Source organism: Gadus chalcogrammus, chromosome 9 (assembly GCF_026213295.1).
Source record: "Gadus chalcogrammus isolate NIFS_2021 chromosome 9, NIFS_Gcha_1.0, whole genome shotgun sequence".
In the NCBI taxonomy this organism is placed as follows: domain Eukaryota; kingdom Metazoa; phylum Chordata; class Actinopteri; order Gadiformes; family Gadidae; genus Gadus; species Gadus chalcogrammus.
This window is the reverse complement of record NC_079420.1, coordinates 17,572,375-17,597,165: the sequence shown is the minus strand read 5'-3', so window position 1 is coordinate 17,597,165 and position 24,791 is coordinate 17,572,375. Positions and strand designations below refer to the sequence as shown.

Sequence of the window (24,791 nt, the reverse complement as noted above, 5' to 3'; positions counted from 1 at the left end):
AAAATGGTCAAAAAGAAATTCTAAAATGATAAACAGACATGTATCCAGCTGTTATGCCCTCTCTATAAAACATAAAAAAAATAAAAAAAAAGATCAATATTCGATTACTCGCCCAGCCCTAAAGCAGGGTCCAAAGTAATTTAAGGCGTGCAAGTCAAATCAGAAGTCTATTAATGTGCGACTTAGGAGAGACTGGAGTGCCCATCTCTGGTATCATAACCTGAACTTCCCGTTTTCAAAACCTATTTTGCCATCCGCTCTTCAAATATTGCCCAGTTTGACTGGCACAGAAATAACTACCTCATACTGAATAAACTTGAGGTCTCCTAATGTTGAACCAATCCTTTAAATTAACTGCATTTAAATCACCACACATGGACCTGAACAGAGCACGGCCTGTAAGAGCAGCATCAGGTTTAAGAACCCTTGTCCTGAAATCAAACAGCAGTTTCACATAAATGCATAAGCAAATCTCTTCACGTGTGTGTGTGTGTGTGTGTGTGTGTGTGTGTGTGTGTGTGTGTGTGTGTGTGTGTGTGTGTGTGTGTGTGTGTGTGTGTGTGTGTGTGTGTGTGTGTGTGTGTGTGTGTGTGTGTGTGTGTGTGTGTGTCTCTCTGCAGCCAAGGATGCCAAGCAAATTGCTAACCTTAAGGACGTATAGAGCAGGGAAAATGCACACCTGTCTGAGCAAACACTGTTCTATAGCTGTGATAAGCCACTCATGAACCTATAAGCGAATGACAAGTTAGAAGAGTGGATCCCCAATCCTTGGTGCGTGGCCCTTGTCAAGCATGAGACTGCCGAACTAATCAAAACAGCAGAGTTCATTTTGTTTCACTATAAAATGACGACTCAATTTGTCAAATAATATTACTAGACCTAATCCCTAGTCAAGGAACTTGACTAGGGAACCAACACTCCAGAAGTAGTTCCTTAGCCTGCACAAGTATATTAAACTCCTGGCAGGTCTGATTTTAAGCCACGTGTTCAAAAAGAAAGTAACCCCAAAATCGAATTAGCTTTTGCAATGATGAAACACAATTTAGGAAGAAAAGAAAGAAAAAAAAAGTCTGTGACTATTTTAATGAAACGGATCTATTCCAGACAGAAGTGAAACAAAGTGAAGAAAGCCGGTCACAGTAGCTGGCAGGCCAGGATAGCCCAGTGCCAAAGCAAGGAAGGGACCCACCACGTTAGCGATATGATTTATATTGCAGCAGTAGCCATCAGCTAACCACATCAGTCTCTAACCATCCTCTCCATGACCAGCATCAGCCCTGGGAGTTTATCAGCAAAACCTGAATCCACCGTTGATGTGAGTCTTGGGCTTCAGGTGTAAAGAACTTGGACTTGTTGCCACCAGACAGGTGACATTTGGCAGGTTTTGGGGCTGTTCAATTGGCTGGATTCACTTGGATTAAAGTGTGAACAAGTGAATCAGCAGATTACACCTTATTATTATATATATATATATATTATACTTAACAGGCCAAATATTTATGACAACCCCCTGACCCTAGCCCCCAAGAGGGCCAGAATAAACTGCCTTCATTATTAAGGAAGAGCTCTTGAGGAGGAACGCAGAGTGGGGGATCCCTCCTTCCAAGGATGGTCAGGAGTGGGTGACAGAATCGTTTTATTATATAATTATTAAACCCCAAGTCTGATAAGAGCATTGTTTTGCTGTCGGCCCTAATGATAAGACAGCGCAACAACAGAAAAGGGAAGGGGAAGAGGGGAGATGAAGAGATGGAGGGCGAGGATTGCCATGAGGGATGAAGGTGGGGCATCAAGAAGTGGTTTCAAAAAAGAGAAAGATGGTTTCGTTTACCAAAAATGCCCTCTGTCAGTCATGGAAAAGAATAGACAAAAACATACAATAAAAAATAAAAAGAAAGAGAAATTAAAGATAAAAGAATGAAAAAATGAAACACTAATACATTTTAAACCACAGAAATCATTTTGCACTTATAATCCATCAATGAGGTACATTTCAAAGTAAAAATAGTTGCGAAACAAACATCATTTACTAAGAGTAATGATCAGGCGAGGGGGACATATTTCAGTTCATTCCATCTTCTTTGGTTAGGTTGTTGCCTGCCGAGGTGTCAGAACAACATTTCCCAGAATGTAATATACACATCTTGCCTTTTTTAATCTTTTGCATCGAGAACATGGTGGAATAGGGCAACTTTGCTCTATTTGGAAAGAACATGGTCGAGCAGAGTGCACCGGGGGTAATGGAGGCTTTCGGATTGTTTGGAGAATGTTAGTAAGTACCACACACATATCTATGCCAGTTCCTATTTCATGGTCATTGTCGGTCCCTAGTGCTTATTTAGTGCAGTGTAAAATGAAATTGTAGTAGTTGTCATTGCAAACAAATCTCTTTTGGGCGTATGGCGAGGGATTGCATTACAGATGCTACATTCTTCCTTCGAGTCTGTTTGAGCTGTGAGGCTGGGCTATGCCTACCTTCTGCCACGCCCCATGGATACTGCCGACCTCTGACCTTTCGGCCGTTCACCTCGATCACCACGTTGCTGCCCACCACCGCCAATGGCATTTTTTCCTGGATTATAGAAATATTGAATATTTAAAAAGCACAGATCATCTACCAAACCATTTTGAATTTATTGAGTAAATGTCAAAACTCAAGTGCATCAAAACGACTCATTACATCTCCAGGTATAAAAAAAACCTCTTGATGTTTATAATGTAATATACTTGGTGTAATCAACTGGCTGACAACCACTGCGTGACAACTCCTAGCCTCAGGCCTTAGTGGGACTTCCTGTCCCATGGAGGTTAATTAGCCGAGTTAGTTCATTCAACTGGGTCTCTAAATGCATGTAGTATTGACAGGGTTTTCGATACGGAGTGGCTCGGCAGTTGGGACGAGGTTGCTCCAGGCGACAGATATCGACCCGACCCACAGCTAGCTTAATTTCTCCTTCATCACCTTTCCATTTCACTCCCTGCTTTCATTCTGCTATCCTCCCCCAACTATGAACCCACAAACAACTTTTCCCCCTTTTGGTTGTCATTATCCATGGAAGACCATGAAACACGTCCTCCATGAAGATTCCTTATTTTCTTATTTAATTTTATTGAGAGAGAACGATACGTGCATATTATTGCACAATGTTGTAATCAACAGAAGGTGCGTTGTTTCGGTCTCTGAGGATTCTAACTGAAGTCCTGTAGGAGCAGTAGAAGAATACCTTAATCCTGCGGATGAGTTTGCTGTCCTCGTCGTCCTCTGTGTCCGGGAACTCATAGATCTTTATCTTATGCTCTTGGATCTCCTTCATGATCTAAGGGATGGAAGAGGCCTTGTTTGAAACAGAAGACACATTGGCCTGAGCTAAGGCTAGCATCAGACTATTATCCTTCTTCGTCATTAGTTTTTATATATTCAACTTATCATTGATCCACTTTAGCATGTGGAACACTTAATGGAGTTTAACACAATATCTTTAAAACTCCATTAAGTTTTCCACTTAAGCAAGTGGAACACTTAATGGAGTTTGAAAAAGATTATGTCAAACTCCAGGCAATAGATAAGAGAATAACCGTTAATATGAATAATTTTCTCATCATACACTTATTCATGGGAGGCATTCTAAGAAGATATATCATAAGAAACAACTGACTGGGGTCGATAGTAAATGCATATATAATATGCATAATTTAGCTAGCCAACAGAATCATTACATATGCTCATGACCATGCACAGGTAACATGGCATTTTTGTAGAATGAGAGATTACAACATTAAAGGAGACGAACACAAACACAAACACACACACACACACACACACACACACACACACACACACACACACACACACACACACACACACACCTGCTTTTTGAACAGCTGGCACTCCTCGGGCGTCAGCGTGTCGGCCTTGGCGATGAGAGGGATGACGTTGACCTTGTCATGGAGTCTCTTCATGAACTCAATGTCCAGTGGCTTCAGACTGGAGGAAAAACAGACAGAATGAATGATACTGAGAGTGCACAGGACATTCCCTGACCAGGATCCCTGAACGCCGCTCTCTTCGTGACTGCTACTTTCAGCCTATTTTCCCACTTCCTAGCAGCCGTCTGTCTGCATCCAACACATTGCTTGACGTCATCTCCTCAGGATCCTATAACGTATATCTCTGTATATATTAATCATATGCCTATCTTCATATTCAGTATTCCATTATTATATATAATGCATATCGTATTTTCAGTTCTAATGGGATGGGTAGGCACTAGAGACGCACACAACTCAGCCTGTAGCCAGTTTCAAAGTCAGCAGCACTCTATAATAGAAGATTATTTTAAGGGTGTGCGGTTCCCAGCAGGACACTTTCTACTTGTGCAGTAAGTAAGGAGGTCAGGGTGAACCGGAATACGGAGCAGGGTTTACTGATGTGTGGCTTTTAAATCAGCTACAGAGATGATTCCCACTGATATCACCATACGTTATATTTATAATTCATGAATGAGAACGTGCATCAGTGAAATATTGTGCATGTTCTTTCCTCGTAGCTTTTGTTTTCCTTGTAACCTTTTGAAATCGACACACTTGGTAGGATGTAGACTAGTCCGATTAGAGCAACGTCTGGTAAGACGGCACGCCGTTTCAACGCGACACGTCGTGGCATTCTTTCAGCCGGAGCCAGTGGAAAAGCCCTGGCACCGACCAAGCGGGAGGTGGATTAGCGCTTAAAACAAATACAACCCAAAAGGAAGCACCGTCTCGACAGCCTAACCAGGACCTTATGGGGAGCCTTTGAACTCGGAACTCATGGCATTAACATCTGGGACAGGTGCAATTCACACACTCGCCAGAAGAGGGCCCTCAGACCAGGGAAAACGCTGTATGTGACCACCACACTAGCAAGGGGACAATGGGAACTACAAAAGCAACATGACTCAGTGTGACAGATTTGGTCTCCATCTGTAGCTCTTCCCCAAGATCATTAGGTCATCTTATGTGGGATTGTGTTTCAGCAGTGGTCCTTCCTCGTTCACCATCCCCATGTCTCCCTCTCCCTGCCATATGAGCGAGCAGGGGACAATGGGCACAGTCCTTTGTTTTGTGGGCTTCAGAGACAGTGGGCCTATTCGTGACACTGAGATGGGCTGGTGTGTAACTGGAGATGTGGGGGAGGATGTGGTTGGTCTCAAACCAAAACAATATTTTATTTGATGTTAAATATTTGAAAAGGCTATAAATGTTTGTGTGCATATTTATGCAGGGCTTAAGATGGTGCATGTACTATGCATACAACATGGCCTACACAAGTGAGTGAGTGAGTGAGTGAGTGAGTGAGTGAGTGAGTGAGTGAGTGAGTGAGTGAGTGAGTGAGTGAGTGAGTGAGTGAGTGAGTGAGTGAGTGAGTGAGTGAGTGAGTGAGTGAGTGAGTGAGTGAGTGAGTGAGTGAGTGAGTGAGTGAGTGAGTGAGTGAGTGAGTGAGTGAGTGAGTGAGTGAGTGGAAGTAGGGTAAAGAGTGTGGGGGGAGTAAAAAAGGAGCATAACTTATGTCAGGAATTCTAAATGACACACAACAACCTGCCAGCCCATACCAGCAACACAACAGCTGTTCCCTGGTCAAGGAGGGGTTATGCAAGGTGAGGTAAGAAGGAAGAATGTGTGTGCATTTAAAAAAAAAAAAGGACTGAGGTCCACGCAAAGTTTATTCTTTAAGAAAACAATGAGGATGATCTGGACAGGTGTGCAATATGTATACAGCATTTTTATGAGCGTGTCTGGGACGTGTCCCAAGCTAGATAAACGAGAGCCTGGGTGTCTAAGCGCAGTAGAGAATGAGGACTGGGGGAAGCAGGAGGAGATGTTTGAATGGTCACACAGCAAATGACAGCTGGTGAAATGGTGGTTCTCAATAGGCCAGGGTCAACTGCATTTTGACAGAGAATGTCGCTCCGTGCCCGACGTGTCTGCTCAGGTAAGCTGTCAATTATCCAAACCCATTTGGATTCTACTCGCTTCCTTTTACTCCTGTGTTTCTTCTGTCTGGATTTTCAGATGTAGCCAAAACACAGTTCAGACATCACAGTAAATGTTAAAATGCCTCTGCAAAATAATAGGAAGTAATATCCTAAATCACATGTATATCTGTCACACCATCGTGACTGGGGTATAGAAAAAAAGCTATTGCTCAATAAGTGAGCTGTTGTTGGCAACATATCAGCCACAACAGAAATCTCAACGTTTGAATGTTGAGTGAATGATTGCACAGGGCTGACAGAGGCAAGTGGCTGTACCACGTAGGGGCTGTATTCATTTGTGGGTGGGTTCCCTGCTGCTCCATTTTGGAACATGTCGATGGTTAGATGGTGCTGAGAAGAAGTCGATAGAGCATGAGCAAGACTGTGGGCGTTATGTCATCTTTGTGGGTCAACTACTTTCGTTGGCTACCCGCTCATTTATGGCGTATGCACACAACCAATGCGCACGCACACACATGGACATGGATGCGCAATACAAATGCTTTGATGTGTAATCATGTGTTCCGCAAATAGACGTGGAACAACATAAGGAACCACCCTAGGCCCAAGTTAAAATGCTGCTTCAGTACTGAATAACATTTGATTCATTTAGGCAGCCCACTGGTAGATCATAAGAATATCCTCGACCCAAAAAATTTAAATAAATCACATTGTTTAAACAGAGTGAAGCCCACTGAGTGCAAACGTAGTGGTGCCTAATTATTTTGCGCGCTTTCGGACCTAAAGTCGATTTTTGGATGGGTAAATGTGTATATTGCTGTGTCTGTCCCGACACAGCCACGTGCTTTTTCCTATTGGGTCCCACATGCTATCCCAGGTTTGGAAGAATGACTAATAAGGTCTGCGTCGGTAGCGCAGCGTTTGGCGAGGTAACACGAGGCCCAGGCCCAGCCCTAGCTCCTACAGAGTCCAGTATCATTTGTGAGCATCCTCCATGCACACACGTTCCTCCACTGAGGCCCACACTAGTGTTGGGCCCCTGTATCTCCGGTTGCATGACATTTGTTATTTATATTGTCTGATGCCTGCAGGCCATGTGCTGCAGTTCCGAAGGCGGACTACCGTTATTCGATCGCTATGCTATGCAGGAAAAAAACACTAAATATTTCAATTAATCAAACTCTTCTTTTTGTAAAGGCCAGAAACTTGACATCCCAACACATAATAAATCTAGCCCCGGCCCTAACCCTTTAATGTACTGGGGCAGATGAACTTTAAAGGGCTTGTTTTCTTTGTGGTTTTAACATGAGAAGCGCGGTACAGGAGTACATAAATATATATACAACAGATGGGGGAGCGAAGGAGAAGCAGTTCTGGCAGAGAAAGTTGAAGAAGTCTTCGTGCCACTGGTTTGACACACGTGTACCAATAGGATTTATGCTCGGGTTGTATTACTGTTACAAATTACTCGACAGACCAAGCCTGATTGAAAACACTGTGGACCAATTCACATTCACAATCATGAAGACACAAGGTTTATAATCTCTTAACAGATACACTAATTGATTTAGTGAATAGGTTACGTATATGATGTCCTTGATGAAGAGTGAAACAGCAAGAGATTTTCTGCTCTCTACCTATAAAAACAGTAGCATTTTTTTTGTGTGTGCCCTAAGCAACATTCCTACAACCGTGCGTGTTCTCTGCTCCATCCAGACGTTACGTACCCGTGACCGGAGGGGGCAATGAAGTAGAGGCAGCAGTGCACCCGGTTGTCTGGCATCAGTCTGCGGTTCACCCTGGACTCTGCGTTGAGGAAGTCCTCACACTTGCTGTCGATGTAGTTGATGACCGGCTGCCAGCTGCACGATGGAAGGGAAAACCCAGACTATTATGCATGGCAATCATCAGAAGGGAGGGGAGAACTGATGGTAAATGATGACACAGATGGTACATCATTATGAAAAGACCATCAAAAATAAAGACTAATGATGTACTTTGTCGCTCATCCATAATACGCATTGTATCCATTCCTCCTTCTATGCATCATCTCACCAATTGCTGTTGTCCACAGCATCTCCGAACCCTGGTGTGTCTACAATAGTGAGTGTGAGCTGGACACCGCCTTCCTTTATCAGCACTTTGGATTGTTCCACCTGTGAACACACACACACACACACACACACACACACACACACACACACACACACACACACACACACACACACACACACACACACACACACACACACACACACACACACACACACACACACACACACACACACACACACACACGTGATTACCATGCATGGTACTCAGACCTCCCACTTAGAGCTGGGGAAATATCAACAGGTTCGGAGAGCTCGTCCAAAAACACAGCGAGCATTGTTAGTGTTGGTGAGAGGCTTTCACAGAATGCCGATGCGTGGGAGGTGCTCTGCGACGGGCAGCACGTGTCCTATCTATGGCTGGCTGCCGATATATCGGCCTCTCGTCATCTCTTTATCCATCCAGAGTCCACGCCGTCTACGTAGAAAGATTGATGCATGGATGGACACCCATTCTATTAAACCACTCGAGTGCCATTCCGTCACTGGGAAGACTCATGAAGAACGCGAACATTCGTACGGCTTCGTATCTGCTTCCACCTTCTTGGAATGATGCTGTGAAGCCGTGTTCATATATACTTGAATAAAGCCAAGATAGTTCCCCGTAAAAAGGTAGACAAAGTGTACTAATGTACTTGAGTTTGTTAAGCGATATTTGATGCAGCAATATCTTAAATAATCGATAATTATTCTACACGCCTATACAATGACACCTGACAATGCAACAAATACAGACAAAAACAACAAATTCGCCACAATGCATCAGGCTTTGTCAACAACACACAATCACACGCCGACTCCTCGCTCGTCCCAAGTCACAGAGACAGAGTTGTCATTTCCTGAAGCCAGCCCTGCTGCCATTTCCCGTCGCTGTTTTCCCCTGCATACTTTCACAGGACCGGCTTGTTTTTATAGGTTCACCCCCTTTCACTCAAACTCCAGGCCTCTTGGTCAAAAAAAAACAACACACAGACATTTTTGAACTTCGAAAGAACCTTAAATAGTCCATTTTTCACTTTGTTTCACAGCGAAGACAGTATATTCAGCACCGCAGACAGGCAAGATACTCTGAGATGTGTGCGTGTGCGCAATGTCAACATGTAAATCGGAATGCTGAAAAACGACAATACATCTGCCGTTTAAAAAGGCGTTCCGAGAAAAGAAACCGATAGAGTGAAAACCTCAAAAATGTCTTGAGCCTCCACACCATCATTTAAACGAAATCCAAGCTGTGGAGAATGTTGCAGCGCGACCGAGCTGAATAGATCTTTCTGGAATAAAAATACTCTGACCTCACGTCTTTTCCTCACACTCAGCCCCTGCCTACAGGGATGTGCAGTCGGTGCACAATCTCCTTGACACAAGTAATAATAACTGAGGATTCCACATTTACGTACCCACGTGATCAACAGTCTTCTCAGCATTACACTCACACCAAAAGATAAACAGATACACAACTAAAGGTGCTTTCATTATCGTGCAGAATTATGCAATTTGCACAGAGATACTACTGACACTGAACTGTAGTCAACATACAAGCAGTATTTTATTAGTCCATCACGTCTTACCCCTGCCAGGGGGTCAGGAGAAACTGTTAAAATGACTCCTTCCTCAAAATGACTTTTGAGGAAGGAGACTTTTGAGGAGATCGGGTTGAGGCAATGTGCGTAGATGACTAAGGTCCATCGATAAAAAAAGAGACCGCTGTGTAATTTGTTGCTTTCTACAAATATGTGGAGCGGGGCCGTGTATATGCACAGATCCATGAAGTGGTTTGTTTTTGTCAGGTAAAAAAGAGAGCGATTCCTTGATTTGGGGATTCTTGAGTTTGAGTGCATGTGGGAATAGTGTTACGTTTCATGAGAACATTCTTGCTCTGCTACTGACCCCCTCAGGCCCCAAGGGGCCCCGATGGCACCCCCAGCCCTTTCCCAGCCCCCCTCTCTCTCTCTCCGTCTCAGTATAGCCCCAACCTCCACATAACATGGATAATATGAATATAAAACATCGATTTTTCCACTATCCTATATCATGTACTCACATCCTCGTCCTTTTTTCCACACTTTTTCTCACACCTTGAAATTGTTTCCTCGTTACCAGAGCCATCTCCAAAACATTACAGTGATTAGCCAAAATAAAATGCCAACTACACAAGACTGACTCAAGAGAACACACTGGATCACCTCCTGAATCCCAATCACCTCTTTAACCTTGAACACAATCTAATGCAGCCTACAGCCTGCAGCCAGTCACCTCGTTACCTCCCCACCCTCTGTCTCCTCTAACACCCCCCTGCCCGTAACACCAAAAACACTTTCCTCCAAAGCATGGCCATTCCTTGCTCTCTCTCTCTTGCTGCCTTCTCCTCCTTCAACCCCTCCTCCCCCTGCTGCTGCTGCTCTTCCAGATGTGACCCCCCCCCCCCCACCCCCGCACTCTTCTGAGGGTCATGACCATAAAAGGATTAAATAGTTCTCGGCCACAGGGCCCGAGAACGGTAGTGAGAGACGGTAGAAGAGAGAGGGAGTGAGTGGAACCCCCCGATCCACCAGAAACCCAATCAACATAGTTATGGGTCAGCATCAAATGGCACAATACAACCCTGACAAAATAGTATGTAATATTTGCAACCCGGGTGGCTGGAAGATGAGACGCTTGTGTAGAAGAGAGACTTATTTTCAATATATCAAGCAACAGCGTCGTGTAGAACAGCTGGAATGGATACGGCTCCAAGAAACAATGTGCACCATTTTTAAAACTGCAGAGAATTTGAGGGGACTCAGGGGTCAGGCTTGTCGATTTAGTGGCATCTATCTATCTATATATATGTATTCATAATTACGCTTTAGTAAGTGTATAAACCCCTGAAAATACGAATGGTGTTTTGAATGTGAATGAGCCCTTTATATCTACATAGGGAGGTAGTCCTCTTCCATGGAGACGCCCTGTTTGAGCGCCATCTTTCTACAGGAGCCCAAAACGGCCACATCGTTCTAGAAGATGATCATTTTGAGAGCGTTTTATGGCCAATGTTGGCTACTTTATATGCATAAAGTAGCCAACATCGGCCATGATAAAACGCTCCCAAAACGAGAAGAATCAATATCTTACTGGTAGGCTATGACCTATAGTTTTAGAGACTAATAAACTAAAAAGATTTCATTTATCTATGCAGGAACTACCTAACTAGACACTTTGCTTCACGATGCAGTAAATCCAATGACGTGTTCATTTGGGAAGTACCTACTGGCACCTTACAGGCCACAGTTGGTGAGGTTGCAATCTGCAACCTCATCGCTAGATGCCACTCAATCCTACCTAGTACACCTTTAACCTCATTGAATGAGGCAGTTAAAGAATGAAAAAAAAATCCTTCAAATAGGATAATGAAGAATAATATATTCATTCTTAAACAGTTAATATGGTTTCACTCCGTGCTGACTTCATCCACCTCCCAGCCATATCCCTTTCACTAACCCCCACTGTTAGTTGTTCAGTTGTTCAAAATAGGTTTTGTCTTCTTCCTGTTGTTATCCCGATTCCTGACAAACATTTGTCCCCGACGCCCCACTGTTCTTGATCTAACAGTCACGATGGTTTCACCTCCATCCTATCCCTCCCCCTCCCCCTCCTTGCCCGACCTCTTTCGCTCCCTGAGGAGTTGGTCAGGAAGCATTTGGGATTAGCATTAAATGGCCTTCTTCGACATATCAGTGAAACAGCAGATGCCCCACAGACCAACTGGTTTGTGTGCCAATCACAACCAGGTATCACAGCCCGCCAACTGTCCAATCTAGAGAGGGTGCAGGCAGTTTGATTTTGTATAACCTTAACCCAATAGGAAATAAGAGGCTCCACCTTTTTTGTATATTTCACTTAGAGAACAGGTCATGATTGGAAGGTAGCCGATTGCCCCGCCCTTGTCATGTGTTTTGCTATATTGTTGATTTTGATGAATTTAAAGACACAAAATTGTAGAGAGAGAGCAATGAGTAAGAGATTGTCAGGAAGAGGGCCAACCATTTAACAACATGGGGCTTGTTTTTGGGGTACCCTAGGAGAGCCCGAGAATATAGGATTGAACAATGAGTCGACAATTTGAATGGATCCTACTTTGTCAATAAACATAGCTAACAAACTTCAACTCTATTTAATAAAATAGGCCTATTACATTGAGGAGGGTAACGATGAGAATATTACAATCCTGATGAGGCATCTGAAATGGTTTGGCTGGCTTCATCCAGAGTACAACTTTTGAGAAACACAACAAATCCCTACATAGTATTTCACTGCAACCTAAAACAGCTGTTGAAGAGGACTTTGTAATTAAAACCTTGCAAGGAATTACACCAAAACCAACACAGAAATTGCTCTGTCTCCAACTTTGATCCACAACAAGCAGCACAGGCCTCGCTGTGCAGCGGGGAGAATATTCATTTTGAGTTAAAATGAACAGAAAAAACCCTGTTCCATTACAGCTTCTCTCCTACCACCGTCATAGCCCATTAACACTTGAGGAAGACCGCCATGGTATTTCCCTACTTTACCGTTGCGTATATACCTGTGTGTCGCCCAGAACGACCTTGGCTGTGTGGTAATAAAGTCTCTTTTATAAACACATTTTTACAACTACACTTAGCAGTTGCATTTGAACTTTTTGCTGCAACCTACCTCTGCCCTCATTAGTTCAAGCTATAATAACGCTTGATCGTTGAAAGCAGTTTGATTATTATCTCATCACTTTATTTCCTTGTCTGTCACTAATCTTCAATGTTCCCTTCACGGGGCTGTGAGTGGGACAGGCTGCAAAGGACCAACATTGTGTCAGTTTGGGAAGTGGTAGTCGCGTTGCAAAGACGGCTCGTTGGCCTCTCACCTGGACGGTCTTCTTGATGCGCTGGGATGGCCCGGGATAGTCCTTGGAGTACAGGTCGGTCAGGAAGAGAGAGTTTATGAGCGTAGATTTCCCCAATCCGGACTCGCCTGGGAACAAAGCAGAATTTGCAAGGATAAGCGTATGCACGAACGCACGCACGCACGCACACGCGCACACACACACACACAAAGATTGTAAACAAGTGCAATTAAACATTGCTTGACTGTGGGAACTAAACATGGTAATAATATGCTCATACTTTGAACCACATCAGCAAGAAGACAAGGACACACCACTACAAGAGTGACACATTTATCTAACAGTCATAACGCACACGCACAAAGACTCACACAGGGCCTGGAGGGACAGGGTTAGAGCAGAGGAACTAAAGTAGATTCATTGTATGTGGGGGGTAAAGGTCAGGAGTTCGTCTGCCAGCAAGAAAAGCTCTCAGATGGAGTGCATAAAACATTTCCTCTGCGCTTTCCTTTCTCCGTCTCCCTCTCATCCACTCCTGCCTTCCTCTTTGTACACTGCCTTTTACCATTGTTGAAAGAATGTCCTCAGTTACCATATAATGTCTCTCTTTCTCTCTATACCCACAAGTGGTTCTCCATAATCACGCTTGGGGTAAGAGCATTTGGAATCCAAGTGCAAAACAGCAGCGTGACATATGCACAACATTGCCTCGTCAAAAACTGCAGTCAAGAATACCAAGCTTACATTCATTGGTTGAGGGGTTAGGGATAACTTAACTCACTTATAATTACATCCTTCCGTCAACCGATGCCAAGAACCCTAAACTGAGAAAAGGTCTGCACAAACTGCATCCCCTCAATGTGAGTTGGGATGACCAAGGTTATTCTGGGTTGACAGATTATAACATCAAACCTTTCTGACACATGAATGATGATATAAAACTTTTTTACAATGGTCCATCCATATTGTGCGGAGAGAATAAAATGTTCTCTGTACCAATAATTTAAAACAGATGCAGCGCATGCATTAGAAAGGAGTCATTTCATGGAGTGGACATCAAACCGTTTTCTGGAGGAGCTTAAAAGATGGATTCCTACTACAGCCTTGCCAAGCTGCAAGATTTTTGTGCGCAATGTTAAATGTGAGGCTTGGAGTCCCTCCAAGTCAAAATTGGGTCATACGTTATTCCAGTGTCTCGTGGATTGATTAGGGATCTGCTGAAAAATTCCAAAGCAGTGTTTTGGTAAGGTTGGGTTTCTTTCTGGTGTAGCTTCTTCTCCAAGCTCTGCATGACTGAAAGCTCTACTTCAATAAGAAAACCTTGTGTCCCACTTATAAAATATTTTTTTTTTTGCATGATTGTTAATAATAAACAGACGTATAGCTACTTACAAAATAATTACGGACTGTCATCTGTTATTTAAGTGGGGGGGGGATTCATCAACGTAATCTACATCGACATGTGGCAATTTTCCATGGACCCACAATCCCTACTGTGGATTCCAGTCTCTGCCAGTCTTCACCACCACTGATGTCTACTGAGGTGCAGATGTAGTAGGTCAAATTAGACAGAGTGCTTTCGCCTACCGTATCAACCGCTCCCTTGGCCATTACCTCATAGGGGCATGATGACTGGTCGAATTTTTGGAGTGAGACAGTCTTACGAGTGCAAACACAGATGGACACAGTCACACAGCTACACACACACACACCTAAATGATGACCAAATACCAACTCGGCTTAACCTTGGGTAAATTGGAAAGCCCCCCCCCCCCCCGGTTCTGCAAGAAAGGGAGGGTTATGTCATCATCACAGTGAGGTGTCAGTGTATGGATAACGTTTAGCTTCGGCGGCAGTCCCATTTCTTTGGCCTGTGTGAAAGTGGAGATATGCCAAGATGCCGTTGCTCCTGAACACACGTGGGTCATTCCTCTCCTGTTAGCTTTTGCCTTGAATGTGTCAGTTAGAGTGATGGCGCGACTGCAGCTAAACCAGCAGCAGAACCAGCCAATAGTGGCCAGGATTGCAGAGGACAGTTCGATCAGATTATCTTTTTAATTAGACACTTCTAATTGAAAAAGTTAATCTGATCCAACAGTCCTCTATCTGTCCAATAAGACCTTATTGGACAGATATTTATATTACTAATAATATAATTGTTGCATTTTACAACAATTAAAGAAAATCGTATAAAATGTTGACTCATTTGTTTCGGACGGACGCGATATTGTGAACAATGCACACATGAGAATACACTAAATTGTTATGTAATCTCTGCGGACCACCTACAGTCATTGGCAACCTCTACATCTATGCTAACAAATTATAAATAGAGCCTCTCTCTTCGTCCCTCACTCTCGCTCCCCTGAGGCTCTGCCATCTCAATTAGCTTCCCCTCTGCTCAGCGGAATAATGGTATCTGTGTGGTGAGTCTGGTGACATCTGTGACGAAATCTGTGCCAACATTAAAAATCTCGATGAAATGAAAATGACATTTTCATTAGCACCTAGCTACCTTATTGTCTAGGATTGCTGTTTTAAAGTGACACGGGACCACAGCTCAGGATTTAAACCCAAAGCCTGCCGTATAGGCAGCATTTGCACATGCCTACTCCTCGACCAGGGAGCCCAAAGATTCAGTGTTCCATCTCCTACTCTCTGATGCCAAACCCCTCTCTCCCCACCCCTCTCTCCCCACCCCACTCTCTCTCAAACTCTCTTGTTAGTCATTTCAGCTCTACAAATAAGGCCGTGTCAGTGGTTGGAGGATAGTCTTCAGGCTTCGCAGCAGCGAGGCAGTAGTCCAGTAATGATGGCCTTCCTTTGCACACAAACGCCAAAGGATGAGTTTGGGGGGTTAACTGACCACCAATGGTTCTGGCACCGCTCACGGTTGGAACAGAGTGAGCTCACATCTCTAATCACACTGCACACGCTGTCTCCAGAAAGAAAGATCTAGAATCTTATATCAGTTACTCTTTAACTTGGACTCAGAGTAATCGTTTATATGAATCATCAACTGATAGAAAGATTGAAATAATATAGGGGAAAACAGTATGAATATAAAAAATGCCTCAGTTTAAGAAGGACAAACAGGGGGTAAATAAACAAATTGTTGGAGTTGGAGAGATTCCTAGCATTCCCTCCCCGATCTTCCTGTTTAGCGCTAATGTTCAGATTGAGTGCTCAGGCTACAGCTGCCCCCCCCCCCCCCCCCCGACCCCCAACATCCTGGTGGGGCCATCGGACACAAACACACTGACTGCTGCAAATGTGTATTGTGTGTGAGCATTTGGTTGCAGACCATATTGTTGTGGCCATCCTGCCTGGCCAAAATCCTCTGCAACTAGGGAGAGCAAAGGTCATGGCCTCGACCCAGATAAGGATCTGCATCCACAGGTCCACACACACTCTCAAATACACGCCTCAGAATGTAATGTATGTCACTGGCCAGTCTGATTGGTTGACCCAGAGAGCGATAGAGATGATGTGCGAAGCAGAAGCGGAATAACTTCTATAAAAAGACTTTTAGAGACAGTGACGTAGACAGAGATGCCTGCAGCTGATCCGAACAGAGCCGCCCCACCCCTTAACCCTGCTGTGCCTTTGAGGCCAGGGGATATATGCATTCATGGTGGGCCAGGTTTATGAACTGACTCCAGTACGGTGCAAACAGCCTCTCTCCCCATCCCACTCTCCCCCCATAATAGAGACAAAAGGTAAGCCATAAATCCTAAGGCTCCTACAGACGGAAGAGAGGTACCCTGAGCGCCTCTAGCGGGACACATTAGTGGGTTATTGGGCGTCTGTTGACTCAGACAGAAGTCTGAGTTCACGTGTTTAAGTAAAGATGCCTGAGAGTAAGTCATTAGAAAAGATTGGTAGATAAGAGGCTGCGAGAGAAACAGAGTGAATGACAGGATAAGCAAGATGTCTGTGTCTACGGATTAAGAAGGCAACACCCGCAGTTATTCTTAAGCTTGTCAAACGGACTGATCTAACAATCTAACACACACACACAGTCACACACACACACACACACACACACACACACACACACACACACACACACACACACACACACACACACACACACACACACACACACACACACACACACACACACACACACACACACACACACGCTAAAACTCCTGCCAGACCAGTGGAATGCAAGCAGCAGATTCAATAATACAAACCATAGATAAACACTGCGCTCATAATAGTCATTGGTCGAGGCTCTTGGGCATTGGTCCAGGGAAGGGTGTTAAGTTCACAGAGTACCATCAGGTTCTCTCAGTCATCCATAGGGAACATATCCCTACCATCGGCCATGTGAATTTAAATGAAAATTAAACTGAGTCACATCCTCTGGAGCCATCTTTCACAGTTTTCTGATGGCTATCGGAGACCTTTTAAAACTAGCGATAGCTTTTGGATCAACTTATTACAATGATATGTTCCAAACAGAACACAAATCAGGCATGTACCCTACGGGATGGCTGCAGTGAAGTGTGCTGTGAAGGTGCCAGGCGGTGCCTTGGTTTATAACAACACACAGCGCACACTCAAAGCCGCCTGTGGATGGTGGCCGCCACATGCCGGTGGGAAATGGGGTCCCCCACACAGCATCCTTGGACCAGTGAGACCATGGGCTGCTATAGGGCAACACTGTTGTTCTCCATGCTCTGGCGCTGGATCTCTCCGCTCTTTCCAGGAGTTCCTATTCAAGCTGCCAGCTGGAGCCATAGCCTCAGGAAGCAAGCGTTTCCTCTCCCTGACAGGCCCACGGAGGGAGGGGGGGGGGGGGGAGAGAGAGAGAGAGAGGAAAGAAATTGGGATATAAAGATGGAAAAGATTGAGAGTGACGTATCAGGGGGGAAAAAAAATGATAGGCAAGGAAAGGCAGGGAGAGTGAGGCTAGAGAAAGAGAGAAAGAGCTAGGGAGAGAGGGAGGTGGGATGGGGCGACAAAATTGCGGTGGCATTCCTGAGCGTTCCATCCAAGGGAGTGACAGACAGACGGAAACATCCCCACTGGGTCCCGCCTGTGAACCCGACACTTCAGCAGGACGCGACGCCGTCGGCCAAGACGGGCAACACTGCGCTGACGCGGGATGTCCGAACACACATACCCTCAGATAGACACATCGCCCAGTCTCCAAAGCTACACATTCACCCCGAGCTTGACATGGCACCCCTTTAACAAGCTCAACCCTGCAAGATATATGGCAGGGCTGATTAAAGGAAATTGAAGCACAGCCACAGATCTCTGCATCACAATTCAGAGACAAAATCTGTATTTCCGTCTTCTTTGGCGTAACTCTTATCAAATTAAAATATATATTTTTCTTGCCATACTTTATTAGCTTTAAAAAAGCTGAAAGGCACAATAAAATGTTATCCCTCCCTGGGTTTGAAAAAGATGGATTAAGAATATAAACTGTTAACATTTGTGGGTTGCCTTTGATTTTCAGAAAAAGCAGAACTTGATTTATCCCAAGCAGCATTTCACAAGCCGACAGTAAAACGATTTGTTGAGTGCATGAGTATGTGTGAAGTGACTAGTTGTTTCTTTACTGATTCCTCATCCCACATGGGACGGGCTACTTATGCACGTCATGACAGATTGTCTACATCAGGTCATTACAATGGAAACAGAGTTTAAAAGCAATGATCATGAGGGGGCAGCAGGTTACACCAACATGGGTGCTATTGATAGAGGATCAGAGGTCCTTCCCTTCAGTCTTCTCCCGGTTTCAATGAACCATGGGAAGCCAGAGCATCTGTTGCTGCGTGCTGAACCCGGTATAATGCCGGGCAGGGAGCCAATTGAATGAGAGAAAAGAGAGGGAGAAAGGAGAGCGATGACTACATGTGGAGCAGGGCCTACAAACAGGATCTAGTCAGCTGGAAAGCTTTAGTGCATCCCCTCCCCCTCCGCCAACCTCCACACTCGCATTTACCCTTCTTCCTGAATTAGCATCAGTTGCAACAATATAACTTCTTTTTTTTAACAAACATTAATAGAACACATAGGGTACTGGAATGTAGGTTTTGTATAAATGTAATTACCCTCCTCCGATAGTGAGTTAGGTCTTAACTAAAGTTGAGACATTAGATTAAGGATTGTGAAGTGTAGGCATATTGCCATCATTGTTTAGCTTAGGCTTGGTATCAGGTTAAGGATGGCTGTTTTGGTCAAGGTTTGGTATGCCATTAGTCTGTGACATTGGTGTGCACAAGAACAATTATTAATAATCCGATGTCACAACCGTATGTATCAGAAAAAACCCTGGTATGAATATTGGTACTTTACATTTCCCCAAGTTCAACTAAAGGGAAAAGCCATTCTGTTTATCTGTGTTGTGCACAGTGTTCATTACTGGGGGACAGCACACATGGTTCAATAAGTCAATGCAATGCCCCTGTCGTTTCTGCCTCAGTCACTGATCCGTGTGTGCAAGTGTGTATGCGTTAATTAGTGTGTGGGTACCAGCCTGGTTGTGTGTGTGTGTATGTGTATGTGTATGTGTATGTGTGTGTGTGTGTGTGTGTGTGTCTAACCATACACATCTCTTCCTCCACCTCTCGTCTACGTTTTTCCTCCACAGTCCAGTTTTCAGTCCCCAACCTCTGTTCGCAGCAGTTTGTTCCTGTTCTCGGCCTAAAGACAACTTTTCCATTGCTACTACGCTGCCAATGTGGCCTTCGTAGTTTTGATAAAGACACAATAAGTAAAAGAACTATTGGTTTTCTGTCCGCTTGTGACTGTATTTTTTGTAGGCATCCAAAAAACGACTCTCACACCAAGGGAAATTAAGAAAAGGCCAGATTTCTTTTAATGGGTGCAGTGTTGCGAGCCAGAGAGGGTACCGGATACCGAGCATGCCTCGGCTTCCCATAAACCTATTTGAAGACCCACCTGCGCTGAGATATGAGAACACACACATAGACAGGTGGACACAGGTGGGTTTTTGTGTGTGCAAAGCTGTAGATGGAAATATACAACAACATAGGGACACTAACAGACAGACAACGACAGACACACAAGCAAACATCCCTGCGCATTAACTCGTCCACACACAGGGAATGATCCCATTCAAACACACACAATTCCAGTAGAATGCTAGAGGGCACATACACACAGAACCAGGTGTGGTTGTTTCACTCACCGACCACCATGAGGGTAAACTCAAAGCCTCTTTTCACAGATTTCCTGTAGACCTGGTTGGGGAGGTTTGCGAAGCCAACGTAGCCCTCCAGGTTCCTCTGCTGAAGGAAAACAAACACACTATCACAAAACAAGCACACAAAGAGTCACACAAACCGCAAGGCGCAGTGACTGTAGTCCTTGCACACATATATCCAAGTATATGACGAGAATCAGGATGCAATTGGGAAAGAACACACAAATCCATGCACACAAACGCAAACTCTGTTTATGGAATTTCACACCTGGCGCAGTGTTTTAGTCAGTGTGTGAGAGTCAACTGTCAAAGGACATCAGAGTGACATAGACACACACTGTGTTTGTATGCGTGTACACAGTGAAATGTTGACAAGCCTGCCAATAGCATTTCTCTGTCTTGCAGCAACAGAGCCTCTTTGAAGTGCAGCTGGGCTAACATCTTTCGACGGGAGGAGGCAAAGCAGGGTGGGACCAGGAGGGAGGCAGCGGGGCTTCTGAGAGGTGGAGATGAGGGGAAGTCCCTCTGAGAGGTGAATTAAAGACGACAAGATTGCACCTTAAATAAAAGTAAGGAGAAATGGACGGGTGGCGGATGTGAAGTAAACCATAGGTCGAGAGACTGGCTGCCCCAGTTATCAGACTACATATTATCAGTCTCTCACCCCCCCCCCCCACACACACACCCCATCACTATAACGTATGGTGAGGTCCCTCCCTGCTTATTCCCATCCCTGATGACCTCAACATGCAACAGCATCAAACTGGTCTACCAATGTGATGTGTCCTTAGGCTATTGCCATGTCTTTGTCTGCCCATATCAGCAGCACCTCTGATTACTGCACAGCCGGTCTGGAATCACCCCTTTTGCCAGAACGGGGGAGATCCCTCTCTGGTTTAAAAGGGTTTTCATCCTTTTTCCCCCTCAAGGCTTTTTGACGATTTGTTCTTTGTCCTCAGATGGCTCCAGTTATGAGGTGTCGCCAAACTGTCTACTCTGTCTCAATGTTGAACTCTGAAGAAGTTGTGTGCATGACTGGGCCAGTAGCAGGCCAAATCCAGCAGTTATAACCTATGTGGTAAGTAAAATATAATGACTAGGCTTGTACACACAGGTGACTGGAGCTCAACTTAAAAACAATAGTAGTGGCTGTATGTAATAAGGGTACATAGGCACGAAGAGATCTGAATTTAAAAAATATGCCAAACATTTAAACGAAAAATGATGTCTTTAGTTAATGTGTACCCTCTTTTAGGTTTCCAGAAAGTTCAAAAAGGTGCAATTGGGAAAGAAAGAACACACACATCCATGCACACAAACGCAAACTCTGTTTATGGAATTTTACACCTGGCGCGTTTGAGATAGGTTAGGAGATTGGGAGAAGGAGGACAGAAACAGACAAACAGAGTCATCTCTGTAGTCATCATAGTCAAATAGAGAGTCATCTCACGATCAATACTTCCTATGACCGTCATTGGCGTGTTGCACACTGCTTACTGTGGCAGTGGACACGATTTAAGCATTCATGCAGTGATGTACATTCCTGAAGAACTTCCCCTGTGCATCTAATACACCCACATGCAGCTACACAAGGTGCATGGGTCTATTACATAAGGTGCAGCCAATACGATAGCACTCAGGAAGCCCTATGGCTTTCTATGGGCAGCTGAACTGAACTCTGCAAAAGCAGTGGATTATTCTGGCAGTAGGAATGTTTAAATGGCAAGCAAAGCAAGCAGTAAAGAAAGAAAATAATACAAGAAGAGGTGGATGAATGCCAATGAGCAGCTTTCAGACTTTGGTCTTCCTGTCCCTCGGTTTTCATATCCCCTTGTTTTTGCATTTGTTTTCTCGCAGATTGTCCATACATTTAAAATAAAACGTTAGTTCCAATGCGCACACACACACACACACACACACACACACACACACACACACACACACACACACACACACACACACACACACACACACACACACACACACACACACTAAAATAGGCCTCATTAAAAAGGACCACGCGTTGCTCCATCTCTCTGCCGTCCACGACTGTCCCATTTTATTTCAAAGTGGAAGCAGCCGTGACTGGCCTTGATAATTCAATTGATCGGCAGAGTGGTTTATTATTAACAACCTATGGTATCGAACCAGACCAACGACGGGAGAATTCATAGAAGAGAGGGGTACGGGGCAGGATGGAAGAAGAACCAACGTGGAGGAAGACACGCTGGGATAGAGATTATGTTTAATGCGAAAGTAACGATAGAGAATGGTGATAGAATAAACGGACAGAAAATATAGACGGAATAAAAAACAATTAATATTCTAAATCGTTAACCCGCAAAAGCTAGGGTCTTTGCATGGCATATTGAATGCCATTCGAATACTCGGAATGTCTTCAGAAAGATGCTCTGCTGAGGCCTCGAGTCCTGAACATTTCTTCCCAAAGACGACCTCAAATGCTAACTTACCTTGTTAAATTGCTACTTCTCAATCATGCTACGAGCAAGCTAACTGGGATAGGTTACCAGTCAGAAGCCTATCGCCTATGCGACCATTGGCGTGTATAAACCATGCAGAACGGGTCTTAATATTGTGGAAAAGTCAACTTACAGCAATGCTCGGAACCGCAGTCTCTGGTCGCTCGATCATTGTACCGTGTTACTATCTCCACCGAAGACGAAGAGGCCAGACATAAAACGATGTCCAGGACAGTCACGTCGGAACCAACTACGCACAGTTGCTTAATCTGAACTCTAACACAAGGTAAACAAGGGTAGTTGACGCAAACGCCCCGAAATAAGTGGATTTGGGAAAGGTGATAATTACATATGGCTACGGGAGGATACTACGAGCTGCAAGGGGGAGGACGAATGCTCCGGCGTACTGTTTTTCAAAAAGACGATTGTATTTTCCTACTGAGGCGTGCTCCTATTGGCCGATGCAGACTGTCATGGTGATGTAACGCTCGTAGTCTGGTAACGGTTCTCCGTTGGGCCTTAGATCAGATAGTAGCTTGCGTTCTACATTTGCATGTTAGGCGAAATAATGCATTCATTTAGTGCATTCGGTTTTTCCATCGTGGAATGTAAATAAGCAGTGATTGTAGGGTTAATGTTGTTTCTTTGCACGCTGGCGCCCTCGTGTGGATAGATACTGCAGAGGGCAGGATCAGGATAGAGGCTGAGGCAATGGCTCAGGTTTACGTAGGTTCGTTCGTAGCCCTCACTGTTCCTGAACGACATGCATTACATGCATACATGTGGGCTACAGCAGAAAGGAGCATGTACAGCAAAAATAATCATGTTTCTTTGTATTGTCAAGGCTCCGCCATTTTGTGACGCTTTAATAGAGTTGTGGAGATAATGTGAATTCCTGGGGATGTGGTAACGTTAGCATGGTTTAAACTTTAGGATGACCTTCTTCCTCTGGAAGGAAAGGACCTTTGCACATGATGCAGAGTGAAGGGGAAGCACAACTTCTTAGCTCCCTGACCCACACACACACACACACACACACACACACACACACACACACACACACACACACACACACACACACACACACACACACACACACACACACACACACACACACACACACAAATAATAATACCCTTATTATAATTTCCAAAAAATAGCACTCACTATCTCTGTGTATGGTGTATGTTTCCTTAATTCTCTCGTGCATGTCAACAAACCATTAATGTTTCTTGCCTTTGCTTAGTGCCCGGACTGCCAGAAACTCGCTCAACAGTAAATGCGAGGCCAGAAGAACTGCAGCATGACACCTCAGAACGATTTGTGTATTTCATTTTTTCTTCCGGAGTTAAATGAACTGTTAAACTGCGAGCAGTTTGAGAGAGTCCAATAGCTCATTTTGACCTTTACTTCGTCAGTCTGTGGCAGAGGGGATAAGTACACCACACACAAACAGTCACGACATGCACATACGCACACACACACACACACACACACACACACACACACACACACACACACACACACACACACACACACACACAAAAAAATACAGTGAAAACCCAGGGATGAGGTATCTATCTATTTATCTATCTTCCTTCTGCGTCCTCATATAAAGGACAATGCTAAATGTTGGCACCAACAGTCACTTACAATGTTGTCATGGTAACATCAAGAGGCACACTCCTGCAGAGAAACGTATTATCCGAAATAATATTTTTCAGACACTGAGACGCATATAAAATAAATGACACTCAAATAATCACACGGACACCGATTCAAACAGGGGAAAATCAATTCCATTTTTTAAAAAGCAGAAGAAAATAAGATGTCTGAAGAAAGATGCACATTACAGAGGGAAATGCCATTATTCTCCCCAGTTTCTTAATGGAGAGCATGCCTTTGAGTAAGCCTACAAAGACCCCCCCCCCTCCCTACACACACACACACACACGCACCCCAAAAAACACAAAAGGGTAACTTAAATCAGAGAAAATAATAACGAACAGAGAATGTCATATATATATATATGTTATATATATATAAAAACCCAGAAAAGGAAATCAAAGTAACACATCACCTGAGGCCCAAAGCATAATTACAGTAACACAGGCTTACAGTTCTCTGCCTTTATTGGAACCTGAAAATCTGAGGCAAATACCTCACTCACAAAATTCAGCTTCC

At 44.3% G+C, this 24,791-nt stretch overlaps 1 protein-coding gene across 2 annotated transcripts in view; it reads right to left on the bottom strand.

Moving 5' to 3' along the window:
- Positions 1-23,189, bottom strand: part of LOC130388723 (septin-7-like) — a 30,308-nt gene extending 7,119 nt beyond the window's left edge. The window contains exons 1-8 of one of the 2 annotated variants that reach the window (XM_056598203.1): positions 22,741-23,189; positions 20,113-20,212; positions 12,960-13,066; positions 8,028-8,128; positions 7,700-7,834; positions 3,868-3,985; positions 3,225-3,317; positions 2,476-2,572 (exon numbers count right to left, since the gene is read on the bottom strand). In XM_056598203.1, the coding sequence (XP_056454178.1) occupies positions 2,476-2,572; positions 3,225-3,317; positions 3,868-3,985; positions 7,700-7,834; positions 8,028-8,128; positions 12,960-13,066; positions 20,113-20,212; positions 22,741-22,779 (790 nt within the window). In that variant the 5' untranslated portion in view covers positions 22,780-23,189. The remainder of the gene's footprint in view (positions 1-2,475; positions 2,573-3,224; positions 3,318-3,867; positions 3,986-7,699; positions 7,835-8,027; positions 8,129-12,959; positions 13,067-20,112; positions 20,213-22,740) is intronic. The other variant, XM_056598204.1, reaches the window with a different exon arrangement.
- Between the last annotated feature and the right edge of the window lie 1,602 nt (positions 23,190-24,791).